General features: G+C 36.1%; 1 protein-coding gene across 1 annotated transcript in view; it reads left to right on the top strand.

Moving 5' to 3' along the window:
• Window positions 1-19405, top strand: part of Hira (histone cell cycle regulator-like protein) — a 60450-nt gene that overhangs the window by 8080 nt on the left and 32965 nt on the right. Inside the window, exons 2-9 of the mRNA XM_083128473.1 lie at window positions 5177-5239; window positions 7330-7440; window positions 9127-9228; window positions 11403-11579; window positions 12321-12487; window positions 13254-13421; window positions 14498-14656; window positions 19225-19347. Coding sequence (XP_082984599.1) covers window positions 5177-5239; window positions 7330-7440; window positions 9127-9228; window positions 11403-11579; window positions 12321-12487; window positions 13254-13421; window positions 14498-14656; window positions 19225-19347 — 1070 coding nt within the window. The remainder of the gene's footprint in view (window positions 1-5176; window positions 5240-7329; window positions 7441-9126; window positions 9229-11402; window positions 11580-12320; window positions 12488-13253; window positions 13422-14497; window positions 14657-19224; window positions 19348-19405) is intronic.

Raw genomic sequence — 19405 nt, 5'->3', positions numbered from 1 at the left:
GTATATATAGAACCTCACAATTGTATGTTTAAGGCCAATGGTGGCAATTGGGTTCAAAACGGGAGTGGGGGGGGGGTGCAAGAAAAGTTTACTTTCTCTTCCCTTGGTATGCAAGGGTTAGCATAAAGAGGTCATAGTGTGAAGGCAAAAAAATGGGGAGCAACTATCCCCAAAATCGTCGCCACTGTTCAAGGCTGCCAAATTATTCAGAACGTGAAATCGGAACATTTTTTACCACTCAACTCCTCTGTTTCCATGCATTAACATTGTGTGCCGGAACCATCTCAGTATGTGTGTTTGCCCATTTCTTATCATCAGACATCAAAACATCTATGGCGTCTTCGAGTGTTTTTTACGAAGCTGTTACACACGCACGGGATGGACAATCCACTCGACAACGCGAGACTCAAACTGTGGGCTGAGAACTGGACGCAGAAATTTCTCGAATATTTCTCTCTGATTCGAGCCTGAACACCACTACTGTGTCTTGTCCTCCCATGTTTACAGTTCTTATAAAAGCTGAAACCCACCAAATTATTCATATTGAGGCCTAAGCACTCGCAAGTGTTCACAATTGTCTGTCACAACTTCCGCAGTCTTGTCGTATATTGGCACAAAACAGAGTAAGTCTTCTCGAATACAGTTCGAAACAATTAATTCACAATGAAAACCCTTCCGATCCCAACACATCTAGTGTTTCTTCTCCCAATATGATTAAATGCTTACTCATTTATCTCCAGTGACGTGCCCAAGGGAAGGTTGGTGAGGTCATAACCAAATTTGACCAAGTATTCCTTAAAATAAAGAACTTCAAAGACAGGAAAAGATGGCAAAATAAGGACTGACCACCAAAAATAGTATGCATAACCCTCCTCTTCTAAAATTCTGGGAAAATTTGGTCCGGGCACAACTAACTCATCACTCAAAACTTTGATTTTCAGTTGATCTGTGCAGCTTTTTCTTTTTTAATTAACCGCTCCAATACCCGTTACTGATTAAATATTCACTTTAGAGAGAGACCTTCGATCTCTTCAGCCCTCGACCCGAACTAGCACTACACTGAGGCTCCGGAAATTCCGCTGTCGTTAATGTCTTCTGGTTTGGACCCGAACTGGAACTAGTAGTAGACTTCGTTACTTTACGGTATTTAGTCCTTTTCATCTTCGAATCACTAGATCTTATAAAGCCACCAATGGACACTGACTGTACACTAATCGACAGTATGAACTGTCATACTTACCTTTGAATACTCATTAACCGATTCTGTTGTACAGATCAACTTGGAAATTGAAGCCGCGTATTTTAACCTCATTATATTCTAGAACGTTCCACAGATAAAACGATTCGTTAATGTTGCCAGTAGTTCGATTCCTTCTCTTATTCAAGAACGTTCCCTCTCGCGCTTTCCAGAGATTAAAAAAATATAATGAATCGTCCTACGTGTGGCGCTACGTTTACAGCTTCCAAATGCTGACAAGTCTTTGCATAGTGTTGCGACAACACCGAAAGCGCAAGAAAAGTTTTAATGCAATATTATCAACAACAGGGTTATAGAACATTCTCCGTGTTGCCTTGGTAAGTATATCTCTCCTTATATATTATCGGCACACTATTTTAGAAAACAAGAACCTAATTTTGCCGGACCCTGTGGCTGAGTGGTTAGCACATCGCGCTGCGACGCCAAGGGTCCCGGGTTCGAATCCCACTCGGCCATGGTTGTGTGTGAATGTCCATTTATCATTTTCATCATTTCATCACTCATTCCCATCTTCGTAAATTAGCTAAGAGGAACAAAACGCGAAGTAAAATAAAATAAATCAAATCCAAAAAAAAAAAAAAAATTATGTAGTGTAAACTGAAAAAATTAAGGGGGGCTCCAGCCCCCTGATCCCACCTTGGGAGCGCACTATTAACAATAACAGGGTTCTAGAACATTCTGTGTCTTGGCTCGAAAATTATTTATCTCAAATTATCATCACATTATTTAAGAAGCCATGAACGTAATTTTATGTAGCGTAATTTCCTGAATGGGGTGCTGGAGACCCCTGATTCCCACCTTGGATACGTGCTTGACTCGATAATTATTCCTCTCCTTAAATTATCGTCACATTATTTTATTTCCGACCACAAGAAACCAAATACCTCATTTTATCTATTGTAAACAGAAAACTTTTTGGGGGGTTCGAGCCCCCTAAGCTCCCCCTTGGATACGTGCCTGCTACGAGTGTCCCTTCATCAATTTAAACTAATCATCACTCATCCTGTTCGTCGCGATTAGCCAAAAGTGGAAGAAGACGCTAAATAACAAAAACAAATTTATCCTCATCGTGGCGATCAACTGGAGAATGTTAAAAGTAGCGTAAAAATATTAAAGGGAAATTCCAGGACATTCAGTAAAAAGACATATCAGAATATGCCCGGACAAGAACTTTCCTTAGAATGAGACATTTAAAATAAATGCAATAGGTTAGCTGGAAAGAAAAGCCGGCAGTGGACTACAGCCTGCAGGGACAAGATATCACGCAAAAAATAAACTATGCATTGTTTTGGAATAAATGTATTCTTCTATCGCATATTTGATCTCTTGCTGTCAAATCAAATTAACAGCTTTGGTGTATAATATCAAAAGATGCATGAAAACACAGCGTTTCATGGGCCATCTGCTACATTCTACGCATAGCTTTCAACCGCTCGTGTCCGCTTGGTGACGTCACAAGCTCTAGCCAATAACGTGCAAGTCGCGGAGTGGCCCCCCCTGATGGTACGCAGGCTTTTTTTCATGGTTTGATTTCTATTTATGTTTGTTAACACACGTTTTGGATTTTTAGTGATTACTTACTACATGTTTGCTTGAGAATGGTTTTTCGCTTCCGTGTACTCCTATATAAGTCTTCTCTTCCATTCGTTTACTGCCATCTTGGTTTATGGACTGCTGCTGCCATCTAGGTCACCTGTGTGGTGCAAAGGGGTTTTATAGTTATGCGAGTCAGATTTAGGGCTCTTAGTATTCAAATAATGTCTCTCATTGCTTTTGTGATAAGGTTAGGCAGCCTTGTTTAGGGATTTTAGCATTACAATAATTTCCATAAATATTTTCAACATCTCATCATGTTGGTGCTGGTCTCGAACACAAGACTCTTTCCACCTTCATGTTGGCAGTAGTCTGTAGAATCCTTGTCAATGGGAAGCGGGTATATTTCCGTAACGTACCTCTTCCTTCTTCTTTTCTCGGAGAAATAGTATTTTTCAGAACTGCAAACAATGCTAATTACATTCAAAAGACTTCACATTTACTCTCGCAATCATTTCCACTATTCTGCAGTACTTTCCGTTTCTTCCATGAATGAAAAATGTCTTGTCGATGGGAAGCATGGATGCTTGCATAAGGTTTTTTTTTTTTTTGTATTTTTTCTCCCTATAAATTGCACTTTTCGGTACTCCAAACAGTGATAATTACTTTCACCAGGCTTCAGATTTACTGTATCAATCATTCTACAATACTTTGTCTTTCTCCTATGAAACTTTGAAAAAATCATTTAACATTCGGAACTGTTGCAAAGTTTTTCTTTAAAATATTCATAATTTCACATAAGATAATTATTCCATCACAAAATCCATTTCCCCCCACAATGTTGTTGCCAAATTTGTGCATTATTATGTATTTTGCATAATTTCTAATAGCCTACAATTGTACACCACATGGCCTCCCCGATGGCGCAGTGGTAGCGTCGTTGCCTTGTAATCAAGGGGTCCCGGGTTCGATACCCGGTGGAGGCACAAGTGGTTCGGATCCCACTTTAAACTGTAGGTCCAGTCCCGATTAGCCTAACTGTGCATAAAGTGGACTTAAAACAACATATCAATCAATATCAATTGTACACCACATGGATTGTAAAGAAATAATTCATCTGTAACTATTTTCAAATTCCATGATTAGCTTCTGGTTGACTGTACTAGAAAAATCAAGTGTGCCAATTTTATTGCTGTGTTCAATGTTTGTACGCTACCTTCGTACAAGATGATAAGCAATGTTGCCACATTTCCATCACAATTTTTCATCAATGGCCTCCAATTCATTTACCATGCCTAAGAATGTAGCTTAATTTACAGATAATTAAGTATAAAATAGTGTTCTCGTCCATTATATTTTGCATGTGACAACCTATATGTTATGATGCCATTATTGATTTCACCTCAAAATAGCAATGTTTTTTTTTTAATTTAAAGATAGAATGTTTATTCATATTTGTATGTTGAGAGTGAAAGAATTGTTAGGCTTTCTAACTTTCCTACGATGTGGTTAATTCATGATTATAATGTAGTGTTGCAGCATTGTTTCTTTTATTCCATTAATTTATTAACACAAAGTCTTAAAACTTGACAAATATACAGCATGGTGAGTTTATGTAAAAGTGAATGAGGATAAGAATTAAATATTGTCAACTTACAAATTGTGCCACATTATAATCAGATTATATATTTTTTCAAACATGCAATATGTGATTGTGTTCATAGCTCTTGACATTGGCACATGTGAATTACATTGAAACATTTACTGGATAAAGAAGTTTAGTCACTGAAAGAGTTTTTATTAATATTGTGAATATTACATTAACAATCTATTTAATAACATTTGTCACGTTAACTGACAAATGTTCTGAGTTTCAATCATGTAAGTATTTTTACAAGTTTTTCAGGAAAACTGAGAATGTGATGTAGTGCATATGAGCACTGAAGTTTAAGTTTGTAGAAAGAAGTTGTAGAAAGTAAGCCACACACTTGACTCATAATGTTACCACTGTCTAAAGTGTTCTTTGTGCATAGACATGCAGGAAAATATAAAAGCATTAACCTACTTAGACCCTGTGTAGGAGCATAATTATAATGCTAAGAGCATAAAATGTGATGTACCAATTATACCCGGGAAGTATATTTTGGACTTACACAATTGGAACTTGTACCCTGCACACAGTAAATCCAAATGATGTATTCTTTGATGAAAGAATGATTGTCAGTAGAGATATTATCACTACTTTTAGAAAAATGTAATTCATGTTTAAGACAATTTGGTTTCACATGAGTGTATATTAAGAGTAGCATTCTGTATATTTTAAAAAAATAGTATTCATATTGAACTGTATTTGCATTAAAATAATTTATCCTTGTATCTTTACAGCACTGCCAATATTTTCTGTTGATATCCATCCAGATGGCTCAAGGTTTGCAACAGGGGGTCAAGGTAAGTTGTTGCATAATCCATTTTTTTCAGAAAGTAAAAAAAAAAAGAATATGTAGAAGCTCTTTTCATCCTACTTTCATGACATAATTAGAACGTTTTATATTTTTCATCATAACTTTCATCTTCATAGTTATTTATTAAGGTTTTTACCACTGCTATAATAGTGATTTACAAGGTAACCAAAAAAGTTCTTGTCGTTCTAGAACACTGATAAACAAAGAGCAATACAGTACCTTTAGGTTTCAAACTAATCTCCATCAGCATCCAACACCTTTTGCCAACGTTTCTGCAGCTGCACAATACCCTGGTGATAAAACTCGGCGGGCTTGGATGCAAAGAAGTCCGTGAGTGTGTTCCACAGATCTCCCTCATTTGCGAAGGATCTCCCACGGAGGTGGTTGTCGAGGGAACGAAACAGGTGATAATCTGTTGGTGCAAGGTCCGGTGAATATGGTGGTTGTGGTTGTCACATTTTTGGTGTGATTGGATCAAGATGGGAAATGTTTGAAATTTCCCAATCTGTGTGAAAGTCACGATTTCTGTATATCATATCATTCTAGTGAATGACGGGATCGAACCTACCACTCCCAATAGATTTATGGGTGATGTAGCTAATCATCATTCATCCTCATTAATGATGAGAGCTCTTGTCATCACGACAAGTTAAATGCTTGGCAGCGAAAGGCACAACTGAAATAAAATACCTTAAACAACTAGAAATGGAAAATAGTCACTCGTTGGATTTTAGAACCTTGAACCTGAAATCATACATGGTACGGATTAGGATAAATACCTGTCTAGACTTACAATAGATGATCAAATCAGTAGCGAAGTGTAAAATGAAAGCATCCTTTCTCCAGTCTTCTCAGATAGTTGACCTGACTCAGGGAGACTACTCTCCTTCCCTACTCTCCAAAGTCCTCTTCCCTGTTTCCAATCAATTCGAAAAGTGAGTCCTCTCCCAGCCTGTCTGCTCCTCTAAAACCCCTGTCCTCCATGCTGATTCGCGAGTTTTAACCTTCCTATACTTGTAAACAGGTTGCTACCTGTTTACCTGATGAAACTCTGTAACCTCAATACATCAGGAAGTCTACACATACTTGACGAAGTATAACTAAAATGCCTCAGAGGAGTAGACAGCTGGTGTAAACAAGTAAACGACCCTTGATGAATTGAAGGTTCTAGAGAAAGTTAAATAAAATAAAGAATAATCCTACGGATTGATACGATATTGTATCCCCCTCAAGTTTTTTTTTTCAGTTCTGGATTAAAACAGCTAATTTTAAGAAATTTCATACACTTACAATGCAGATTACATTAAGAATTATACTGATCATAACTTCAACTGGCGGTTGACCTTGATGGCTATTTCTGGCACTTCCTGTCCCCCAATCATTTTCGGGGGCATATGGTCCGATGGGTATCAACAAACTGTTACGAAGTAAAAGCTGAAGGGATAACATCGCTCTCCCGATGCAACATTGCCAAGCGTACTTCTGTTTGTGCAAGTTGTCTTTATATGATGGTGTGTCCACCTACATTTCGACATGTGTGTGGTCCTTCCAGAAACTTCATCCTTCAGGACCGCATGTGCAGTTGTACCAATAACTCCCGATGATTTATGGTGCTGACAGTATTGTTGCCCAAGAAGACTCTTTGTCGCTTTACAGGACGTTTGGCAACATGTGGTGGACCCAACGCTCATTTGTTTTGTACCGTGAAGAATGTTCTGTACCTTGTAACTCAAAAATGCCCGATCTCAATTGAAGAAAATTCAATTGATCTCTGATACGCTGTTACCCATACGCCAGTTGGAGTTGCATTCAGTATAACTACATTTTTATACAGAATCATTTTGAATTCCCTGACTTTTCCAGGTATCCTGAAAAGTTGGTAAATGATTTCTTGAAATTGGGATCGGGTCTGATCATCCTGATTCTGCTACAGACTTTTAAGGATCCTGCACACCCCTTGTATGTAATAATATAGAATATGTCATTTCCAATCCAAAATTTCAACAGAAAGCCAGTATTGCTTTTTATGCAAAATTAGTGGTCTGATTTGGTGAAATATATTGCTTATTTTTATAGGTGAGGATTCGGGAAGAGTCGTCGTGTGGAATATGGCCCCAGTAGTTAGTGAAGATGATGAAAATAATGAGAATGTACCGAAAATGCTCTGTCAGATGGACAACCACCTGGGTAATATTGTATTTTTCCACCATGACTTTAAAATTAAATTTGTTTATATGGCTATTTTAACAATATTTTGGAGTTGTTGCATTCAGATATCATACTGTTGTACGATGCCTGGTCTCGCAATTGTTTTTGTTAATATTTTAGACTTGACTGTTTATGACGGCAATGGATGTACATTATACAATGTGATGTTAAGAGTATGTTGTAAACTGAATTTTAGCTCGATGTTAGACTATGCATCCTAAGCTATCATTCCTGTGGTTTAGTTTATTATTTGCAGGGGTAGGCGAAACTAAAAATAATTCATGTGTCAGCTTCTTTTTCTCGGGAGCCAGCATTGTTTTTCTTTATTTCTTTGCAAATAGGGGCAGAAATTCCTTGTATTCAACCAAGATAAGCTATGAATTATGGTCGTAAAACATTTATCAATTAATACAAGATTGGATTAAAAGTAATTAATTCTTGCACTCTGGTGGCCTTCCTAAACATAGTTGAAGTGGTAACAGCAGGAATAACTATGCAATACATTGTAATACCGTATTTATGCATGTAGAATGCGCACCCTGGTTTTTGATAGGGAAAAGTGACAAACAATTATATCTCGTATATAAAGCGCAGTACAATCCAGGTTCAAGAAATGGCTTTCTTAGTTGTAGGTTGTAAAGCTGTTGCTATGCTGATCAACAGTGAATGACATCATTCCTATTCAATGAGTCACCTGTTGCTATGTGGACAAAGAGGAGAACATTACATTAGAAAGAGAAAAATTGTGGCACATGGCCCTTAAACTTTTATAAGTGGTTTTGCTTATTTCCTCATTTACTTTTTCTAATAACACTTCAAAATATATACTTTTTCTATGACTAACGAAATATTTATAGGAGGCACATTCAGGATCCTTAGACTAGCAGTTAGCAGCACAAGATATGCCATTCAGGCATTTACACACTCCATTTATGTCATATTATTTGGCCAGTAATACATTTTTATTATTTTCTTTTTCCTTATCTTTTTTTCGTACAAAGTACCATAAAAATCAGAACATTCCTTCATTTTGTAATGAGCTTATATCAACCGCATTGCAAATAAGTGTCGTCATCTTGAACAGAATATTGTTGCCATATTTAGAATCTGCGGAATTCAAGCTTTACAATGATATATAACATTATAGGGTTCCGTAAACATAAAAAATATTCCATGTATAATATACACTACACTTCGTGGGGGCAAAAATTTCGGAAAAAGGTGCACATTATACATGAGTAAATACGGTATATGGCTACCATATCACTGTACAATTTTAAAAATTGGCTAGGAACAGTGCAAAAATTTATAATGGCATGTTTATTATTATTGTTTAATTATACAGGTGATACAGAAAACACACAAACAGTAGAATAACACATACTATACTCGTTATTTAAAAAAAGAGTATGGCGACTGGGCACCCTGTATTTTTCTACTTTCTACCCCTGTAGATTATGTTCCATTATTTCATTCACTTTAGTTCTACTACTTTCTGTTTTCTTCAGGTGTTTTTCATAATTTCAAAGAAAGAAGAACGCTTTTAAATACGTTATGTGTTTCTTCTTTGCTGCAAGAGCAACAATGTATGTAATTAGGAGTTTGTGCATGCAAAATAAGTCTCGCTGATCTTATATTTGTTTAAATTATTATTTTCCTTTCTAGCATGTGTCAACTGTGTGAGGTGGAGTATGTCGGGAAAGTTCCTTGCGTCTGGTGGTGATGATAAGTTGATAATGATATGGAAAATCAGCAAATATGCTACAGGTAAATATTCTATAATTCTACTCATTATAATTTTGTTGAGAGATGGCTTACAGTGGCTCAAATTCTGTTGGTGGTTATTTAATAACTAATGTATCTTATAAATAGTGGCATTACTTTCTTAAAGCAACGAAGATATTTAACACTAAATTTTTATCTTACTGATATTTTATTGTCCCTCTCCCATCTCTCCACTGGGGCGTAAGGGGACGACTGTTGCTGAAGGCACCTTAAAGTCAATCTGGCTTCCATGTAGTATATCATGGTAACTGCATTGTTGCAGACTAAAAAGACTCTGGCACCTGGATTCACAACTTCGACTTGTGTCACCATTAGTGTTGGGCAATATATCGTCCAACTAGATGATATATTGTCACGATATTTTAGCAATATGTATAGTCTCAGTGATATATCGTCACAATATTTTGGTGATATATAATCGTATCAGTGATATATTGTCACGATATTTGGAGATATATATATATCGTGTCGGCAATATATCCTCATGATATTTGGCGATATATATCGTGTTGCCAATATATCGTCACAATATTTTAGCGATATATATCATGTCAGCTATATATTGTCACGATATTTGGCGATATATATCGTGGAGGCAATATATCACCAATATCACGATATGGAAAATATATCTTATACTATCGTCTGTGACGATATATCGTGATATCAAAATTACGATATCGTCCATCCCTAGTCACCATATATGTTTGTCATTGCTCTTTCATTCATTTCATCATCGTGATTAGTGAAAAGTGACATAAACGCGATGTTAAATAAACTGAATGAGTTGATTAAACCTACCCCTACACCATATACGTTGCAAAATCCATCACAAAGAAGTTGAAGTGTTAAGAAAAACTGTAGGTAAAGGTGACTGGAGCTTGGTGTTGATAATGCAGCATGTGTCCGGTATTTAACCTTTTGGTACCCGACTCTCTTTCGCCAGGTAAGCCCAGGGTGCCCGGGCCAATTTTGAGCAAAATGCAGAGTTTTAAAAAAATTACTGTAGATCGGAGCTTAATTGCCGTAGTGAGACGAATATGTATTGTCATACGTGGAATGAACCATACATTCTGACTATATAAAATTTATGCACATTCGGCGTATATATGGTTGGGGGGGGGGACCAGAAAATTCAATATTTTTTTTTGAAAAAAAATATATAGTTTTGCCCCCCCCCACCCAAAAAAAACAAATCACAGGACATTGTCAAAATACAAATGGAAATAATAGCTGGAGTGTTAGGAACAAGAAAATAATTGCACTATTATGATATAAACAATACAACATGACTTGTACCCCCAAAATGGTATGTCTGTATGCCACTGAGCCATTCAGCAAAATGTGCAGTTACCTTGAATCGACTGTAGGTCTGAAGCTAATTGCCCTAGACGGACGAATCAAGTACAGTTATACGCGGAATAACCCATAAAATCGGACTATATAAAATTTATGCATATTGAATGTATATATGGATGCGGGGGGAGGTGAGGAACCGGAAAATTCCAAAATTTCTGAAGAAAAATGCCCCTTCCCTCCTCTGCCCCTGAACAACAAAGTACAGGACATTGTCAAAATGCACATGAAAATGATCGCTGGTATGTCTGGAACAAGAAAATATTTGCACTATTATGATATGAACAGTACAACACAACTTGTACCCCCAAAAGACATGTCTATGCTCCACTGACTCAGTTTCAAAGGAAGCCGCTGTTCCTCCATTTTTTATGGAAGAACAAGACGTGCAAGAGTCATTATTGTTTAATATATGTGTTAACAATAATATGAAAGAAGAAAATCGCAATTCTAGCCAAAAATAGCAACATTATAACGTAAAAACTATGAGCATAACAAGGTATCTCGATCAAGATACTTGGGCACCAATAGGTTAAAAGAAATTGGGTACCTTGAAGATATTTTTGCTTTTCCCTACTTTTGGGTTCTGATAATAATCTTTTATAGGGCCTTCCTAATGCCGCAGTGGTAGCGTCGTCGCCTTGTAATCAAGGGATCCTGGGTTCGATACCCGTGGAGGCACATAGTGGTTCGGATCCCACTTTAAACTGTAGGTCCAGTCATGATTAGCCTTGCTGTACATAAAGTGGACTTAGAACACCAAATCAATCAATCAATAATCTTTTATTTATTATCTTTAGGTAGTGCTGTATTTGGTGGTGGAGGAAAAGTCAACGTCGAGCAGTGGCGATGCGTTTGCACTCTAAGAGGCCATGGAGGAGACGTTTTGGATATGGCTTGGTCACCGCATGATGCGTGGTTGGCATCATGCTCTGTAGACAATACTGTTATAATTTGGAATGCTCTTAAACTGCCAGGTAATTACATAAACCTTTTTCAGTACTTTTTGTAAAACGCATACAATGTAGAATCTTGATGAATATTGCTTGTTCACTGGGAGAGCAATTCCTGTTTACAAACACATGGGTATTTTTGAAAACAATAATGGGTAGGTGATACAGATAATGGAATAGAAAAATTGCCTTCTCACCCTTTGAAATTACCCAAATTAAACATTTGCAGTTGGTAATGTCGCATTCCCACCATTAAAAATGAAATGCATATCCATAATCGTTGGAATTGGTTTGAGTAAAAGTTGCTTTGGAAAAGAGATCTCAGTTATTTTTCTTAACTTGGTGAATAATAAGTATGGTCACATATTTATGGTGATTAAAAGATCAAGATTTTGGTACAAATACTGGACAAATTGCAGGCTCAAAAGCAGGGTATAAAATGGCATTTCGTTGTTAAAGTAATAAATATAATCCTAAATTTGAATTTAAATTGAATAAATATTTCTTTTCTAATAGCATATTTATGTAATTATGGGAGTATTAAGTTTATTCCTATGTAATGAGTTCATTTTTACAGCAGAATTAATCAATTTTCCATGATTTTGCATAATTCACCTGATAGGTCAGACTTCAGAAAGTGTTATGTCAGTCAATAAACTACAAGTTTCATGTTTAAGAGTTTATTTCACATTTATCTTTTTTGATTAATATTTTGCTTATAAACTCTTCATAAATAATATGTTATCTAATAATAACCTGTTATAGTTTCCGAGGTGGTTGCGGTCCTTAAGGGTCACACTGGTCTAGTAAAGGGTGTGGCGTGGGACCCTGTTGGCAAGTATGTTGCCTCTCAATCAGACGACAAGTCACTCCGTGTATGGAGGACCGTGGACTGGCAGCAGGAAGTAGTCATAACGGAACCTTTTGATGAGGTAACTAAACATATTTAGAGTTGCATGTGTTGGGTGGAGACAATAGTGAGATTAAAAAGAAAGTGAGTGTTTCATGTGGTGTCATCAACATGCTAAAAATGAGATCAGATCACAAAATGTACCTTGTTTGGCATCGGGATTTTTATACTGACCTTGGGCCTTCTTCAGGGATGCGAGGAATGGCTGATCTCAGCAGCAACATGATCAGGCCATAATGTTTTTTGTACTTCTTAATCATCTGACTGTTTAAATCCTTTCATGAGTCATTCTGTTCTCCCATCGCTGAAGAAGGGCCAGGGCCAGTCTGAAAATTTGGTACATGTTCTGTTTTTATCTGATTTTTTAATCATATACAGTCACCTGCAAAAAAGTGCATAAAGTGAAATTTTAAAGTTTTAAAAAAATTGAGAAAAATGACTAAGTCCCAAGGTTGAGAGATTTGTTTTTTAGGACAATACCAAATATGGGAAAATAATGTAGAAAATGACTAAGACTCAAGGTTGGGAGGTCCTTTTCCTGGAAGCCTCCCAACATGACATTTTGTATGCAGCAATGGATGAACTTGCTATTCAAGACTTCCTGTTGAATTTCCTAAGGTTAGGCAACACCTTATAATGTCATGCAGGTAAACGAGTATTTCAAGATTTTCATGTTTCCTTTTAAATGTAGGTGACTGTACTCTGTGTTTAAGCGAGAGCTTATTTGCAAAGAAAACCATTCATAACTTTCTCATCTAATTTGTCCTTTCTGATTTCTTCTTTTTAAGTGTGGTGGCACGACTCATGTTTTGAGGCCCAGCTGGTCACCGGATGGGCAGTATCTAGTTTCTGCCCACGCCATGAATGGGGGAGGCCCAACCGCACAAATTATCGAAAGAGAAGGTTGGAGGCAGGATAAAGATTTTGTGGGGCATCGGAAAGCCATTACATGTGTGGTACGTTAAGATTCTCTATAATCTTTCTGCAATTGTCATCATTTAGATGCACCCTTTTTGACTATCGTACTGTGGCTTGCCTGTACATTCTGTAGGAATTATTAATTGCTATTTTATCAGTAACTGCCTATATAGGCATATTGGTGTATTGTTAAAAGTTACAAACAGTATTAGTACTGATCCAGTATATATAAATAGCCTGTAATATAGTGTAGAATTGTTCCTTTTTGTTATTTTTACGAATATAAATGTGTAATTCATACATCTTTGATTTGTAAACTGTATAAATGTGCAGTATCGTTTCAAAAGCAAAACCAATCTTGTAGTTTCATACAAAGTGGGCCAAAATTTACAATAAGATACTGTTTATAGTTAATGATGTATTATTCGCAAATGAAATTGACGTAAAAATGTGAGAGGAATTCTTATCCTCCTTATATATGTTGCATGGTAATAATTTGTCTGTTTTTCAGTAGAGGTTAATCAATCCCAATACTGTGGTTAGGAGTACAGAAATCTGTTACTTCGACCTTTGAGAACTGTGCTGACATTAATATTATTCTTGTGCTGTTCTACTCTTTAATGTATCTTGTTCTGTTCAATACAGTTTCTGTATTGATTATTGCTTTTTCTTTCACAATAATAATAATACAGTATTATAATATTATATTGATATCTGATCGTGACTTTTGGCTCATCCCGTGCATTAAATAAAGAAGTAATAACCATCAGATTCTTCATGGTACAGTACCAGATCATTATAATATTGGTATGCAATCAGTATTGGCAAGAAGTCATATCAATCCATCCTGAATTTTTCTTTCTGTTGGTTTTTATTTCAACACATAAAATATTCTTAAAAGCTGACAGTGATCTGTTTTGGAGACAGTTATGTTGTTTTTACAATTTAGAGCAAGCAGAATGCTAAAAATAAAACTTGCTGAACAAAATTACAGAGATTAACACACTCATTTATTAGTCAATATGAGATAATCTGTTTGCTTTTCACTTTGTTTATAAAGACTGGTGTATGTAATATTTCTATATACTTATTTCCATTAATAATATTTCCACAGAGATTTAATTCAAATATCCTTCAGAAGTTTAGCAAGCAAGTAAATAAACCACAGCAATACTGTTGTTGCGCAATAGGATCTCGTGATCGCTCCCTTTCCGTGTGGCTCACAGCATTGAAGAGGCCTTTGGTCGTGATTCATGACCTCTTCACAAATTCAGTAAGTACAAACTGCATCCACAGAGATACTGGTAAGGTATAAATCAGTTCAGAGATGTGTGGGCGTGCAGGCATATGATGATATTCTTCCGCCTTTCCTTTAAAAAATATTCAAGTACAAGAGAGAAGCAAAGACATTTTTGAAGGTGTGTATATCTGTAAGGTAAAGTTTTATTTATTTAAGACTTTTAAAGGCGAAGTTGAGGCTCTAATGCCTTCTCTTCCACTTAACAGTATTCATTAATTTTCTTTACTAATGCAACAAAACAAAAGGTAAATGAAAAATCAAAGCAATGCAGTTTGTTTACATGCTCATTGCAATGTGCCATGAAGGAACATAGTGGCCAAAATGTCATTAATTTTTTGAAGGTGATGCGATGAACACCATGCTCCTGCTTTATTTACAACCCAAGGCTGTCCCCAAGTACCCATTTTTTAGTGGCTGAACAGAGTTACTTTTAGTCAGCTCTGTTACCTACCCTAGGTCTCATGCATGCGAGACACCTTTCTGATTGAACCACTTCAACTCCATACATTCTGTACAGTTAGCAGTCATGAGAATACATTGCATATATACACACCAATAGATGTCCCTCAAGCTGGTATAATACATTACATTTTAGAATTCTTAATACACTCAATCTTCCTGCTCCTACTTCAACAAACTGTTAGAATTCTTATCATATTTTTTTAGTCATGCCCTCTGACAAATGAATAATTAAGGTTTTACTGTGTATTTATAGATATTTCCTTTGATATTGTTCATTTGCAAAGACTGGCAGTAGAGATGTTGCAACGACCTGGCTTTTGGGTCTGTGGCGGAGTGGTTAGCATATTGTGAAAATAAGCTACAGTCCCTGGGTTCAAATCTTGGATAACAATGGATGTGTCATTGTCAGGGTGGCTACTAGGAATTATGTGTGAATTCTGCGTGAATTTTTTTCTCCGTAGACTTGAAAAATTGGAACTTTTCTTAATCCAAATCCCAGGAATTTATATAATATATAATTTATACATTCACCTGTGTGAATTCTGCATGAATTTTTTCTCCGTAGACTTGAAAAATTGCAACTTTTTTTAATCCAAATCCCAGGAATTTATACATACGAGGGCTGCTGGAAAAGTTTCTGCAATCAATATGAAAAGAGACATGTCAAATTCTGGGAATGGCTTTATTGGTTTTGAAAGTATTCACCCGTAAGATCGATACACTTTTGCATATGCTCAAACCAATTTTATAAGCATTTTTTCCACTCTGAAGCTGATACCACAGAAACCGCAGTTCGGAATGCGTCAACAGCTGCTTCAGGCGACGCAAATCGCTCACCATGCATCTTATTTTTCATGTGTGGGAACAAAAATAAGTAATTAGGTGATAAATCAGGTGAGTACGGACAATGAGTCATTAATTCGACATTTTTACTGGACAAAAAATCAACAGTTTGGTGTGCTGAGTGGGAACTGGTGTTGTCGTGGTGAAGAATAATGTGACGATTTGGGTTTGTTTTACGCAATTCATTGATGACCTCTGGCAAACAAATTGTTCTAAACCACTCAGCATTTACAGTGCTTCAATCTTCTAAAGCTAGTGTTGCCACATGTCCGGTATAACCGAAGAAACAAACAATCATTTGCTTGGCAGCACTCCTCGAACGAACAACTTTTGTTGGTTTCGGCTCATTTGAAACACCCAAACAGTGGATTGCTGTTTAGTTTCGGGTTCATATGAATAGATCCAAGTTTCGTCCCCTGTAACGATGTAGTACACCAAATTTGACTTGCCTCGCTTGAATTTTTTGAGCATTTCTTTACACCAATTTACATGAGCCTGTTTTTGAGCTTCTGTCAAGTTGTGTCGGATCCAACGGCTTGAAAGTTTCCGTACGTTCAGATGACCATGCAAAATCGTATGTATTGCTTTCATATCAATGTTCAAGGATGCCTGAATCTCACGATATGTCACAGGCAGATCTCTCTCAATCATTTCACGCACAACATCAACATTACTGGCAACAACAGACATGGACCTTCATGAAATGACCTTCATGAAATTCATCACTGAGAAATGTGCAACCATGCGGGAATTTGGAAAACCAATTGTATACAGTCCTATTGGATGGTGCTTCATCCCCAAAAGCCAAATGAAGTCGCTCGATGCATTGTTTCCGTGTTAAACTACATTTGAAATCATAAAAAATCATTGCCCGAAAGTGTTCATGAGAAATTTCCATTTCTCACACGAAACTACTACTTCAAACTGCTGTAAGAAAATAAACTAATAGGCTTAACCAAACAATCAAAGATAATTTAAACATAAAAAAGGTCTATTCTTCCGATCTTTATAATAGAGGAATACTAGCGCCACTGTTGGTGGTAGTTTGCAGAAACTTTTCCAGCAGCCCTCGTATTTATAAATGCCCTGACGCATGTTTTCACAGTTTAGCTTTTTATTTTTATCGAGGAAGGAAAAGAAAGCTGCGTGGAAAATAAACAGAATCCTCTCAGTCCGTTTACTTTGTTACTGTCCGTATATTAATGTGCGATAAGATATCTTGAAGTTGATTAGGTAAGTGTGAGTTTTGAAATTCTTATACAATTACCAATTTTTCATAGATTAGTATATCCCATGCAATTTATGATCTGTATTTGTAGGTGTATTTCGAATCTAAGTACGTGAAATGGCAAATGTAAACTCTGCCCCTTAAATTAAATATTTTAAATATGCATATATACCATTTAATTTAATTAGAATTTTTGGATACATTGGAATCCCACAGATCCTTTGTATTGTTAATATATTTGTGTTATGTGTGTGTGTGGAGAGATGCAGTAATACGTAAGATTGAAATAGAGAAAACATCTTTTTCTACCCTTGAATTTTTACAAAGTTTGCCTTGAGAATAGGGAATTACATATACTTGAATTTCATCATGGTCCTAGAGTGGCCACCCTGTGTGTTCGTCCAATCACCTATTCCGTAAGTTCATCATTCATTCTAATCATGAGAGTTAATCTAGAGATATAGAACAGCATCAAATGACAAAAATAGAAATATACAATAACCTTGTAAGAAAAGGCTACCAAGGGTGCAGTGCCTGTACCATAAAGCAGCTCTAATGAGTTTTTAAGAATGACAGTTTATCTCTAGAAAGAGATATGCATGCACATTTGAAATTTGAGTATTTTCATTCTCAGGCATGTATGTGCTCGCTTCTTTGGTACAATATTTTTGAAATGTTGACAAGGTGAGGCATGAAGCATAGCTGTTTTATAGCTCTAGTTCCTCAGATATCAAGCCGACCCCCGTGGTGGAGTGGTTAGCACATCATGCTATGATGCCAGAGGCCCCAGGCTCGAATCTCGGCCAGGGCATGGATGTTTGAGATTGTCCGTTCATCATGCCATCACTCATGCCCATCTTCACAAATTAGCCAACAGTGGCACAAAAAGTGAAGTAAAGTAACGCAAATCAATCAATCCTCGGATATCAACAAGTCAGTTTTTACACACCAACTGACTAATTTAGGGAATAAAAGCATTCCTAATTATTTCAGTATAAAAACAATTTAAAGTAATGAACATATTGTTTTGAAGTATTGTTGAGGAGGACATGTTCATCTTATCTGTCAGAGACCAGAAACGCAAGAGCACTGTTCTTAATAGGGGTGTGACGGTTTAATCAGTACTCTATTTATATCAACCGATGTAAGCATATTGGTTTATTGGTAAAATTACGGATTATTTTACCGATCCGAGATATCTATATCTTATAATTTAGTGCAAAATTCTGTCATTTTGTTATAGTTTTTATGATTAATCTCCATTCCCTATTTTTTAAAAATGTAAATGTCTTAAGTATTTATTTATTAAGCAATTGAACGCAACAGGGATATTATCTAGTTATGGCATTCATTATACAATAGTTGACATTACAGAAAGACATTATTACATAAATAATGCAATATACATATATGGACAGAAACACACTTTTAATGAACATGCTAGTGTCAGTTTCTATTGATTTTTATATGTTCTAAAATTGTCCTCTTGTACTGCAGTCACCTCAAAACACACATTTATTAAGGAGGTTAATGAACTCAAGGGTCGTTCGGAATTTTATAACGGATCGGTAGAATATTGGTATCAGTAAAATTTATATCAGTACTTTATTGCTATCGGCCAAAATTTCATATCGGCCCATACCTAGTTTTTAACTTCATTTTATCCTAGACAATGCAGGCAGGCAATGTTTGAACTTGTAAAGTGTTATATTTGTATGTGTGTTCTATGACAGGTAAGATGAACTAGTTTTAATTTTTTTTTTTTTTTTGTTATTTAAAGAAGTACACTCTTTTCATACTCATTAAAGATAATTTTGTAATGACTATTAGACAATTCATTTTATTTTTAAAAAATCTGGTTTCCTCTTATCACAAAATATTTATTCAATTTGTGTACTTTCTGTTACACTTTTGTTTTTCAGTAAATTATAGCATTTTTCTAGTTCAGTTGTGTGAAAGATGATTATAAATATATTTCATTTTGACTTCAAAAAAATGTTTTTCTTAGGTTTTGGATCTAAGTTGGAGTATTACGGGACTTCAGCTAATTGCCTGTTCTTGGGATGGCTCCATTGTTTATGTGGAGTTTTCAGAAAATGAACTTGGGAAACCCCTTTCTGTGAATGAAAAGGTGAGTAAAGTTAAGAATTTTGTTTGTACATCATCTGATAGTTGTCGAGCTAGCACAA

Source organism: Lepisma saccharinum, chromosome 9, assembly GCF_977018435.1.
Source record: "Lepisma saccharinum chromosome 9, izLepSacc3.1, whole genome shotgun sequence".
NCBI lineage: Eukaryota > Metazoa > Arthropoda > Insecta > Zygentoma > Lepismatidae > Lepisma > Lepisma saccharinum.
This window is presented reverse-complemented; position numbering and strand designations above follow the sequence as displayed.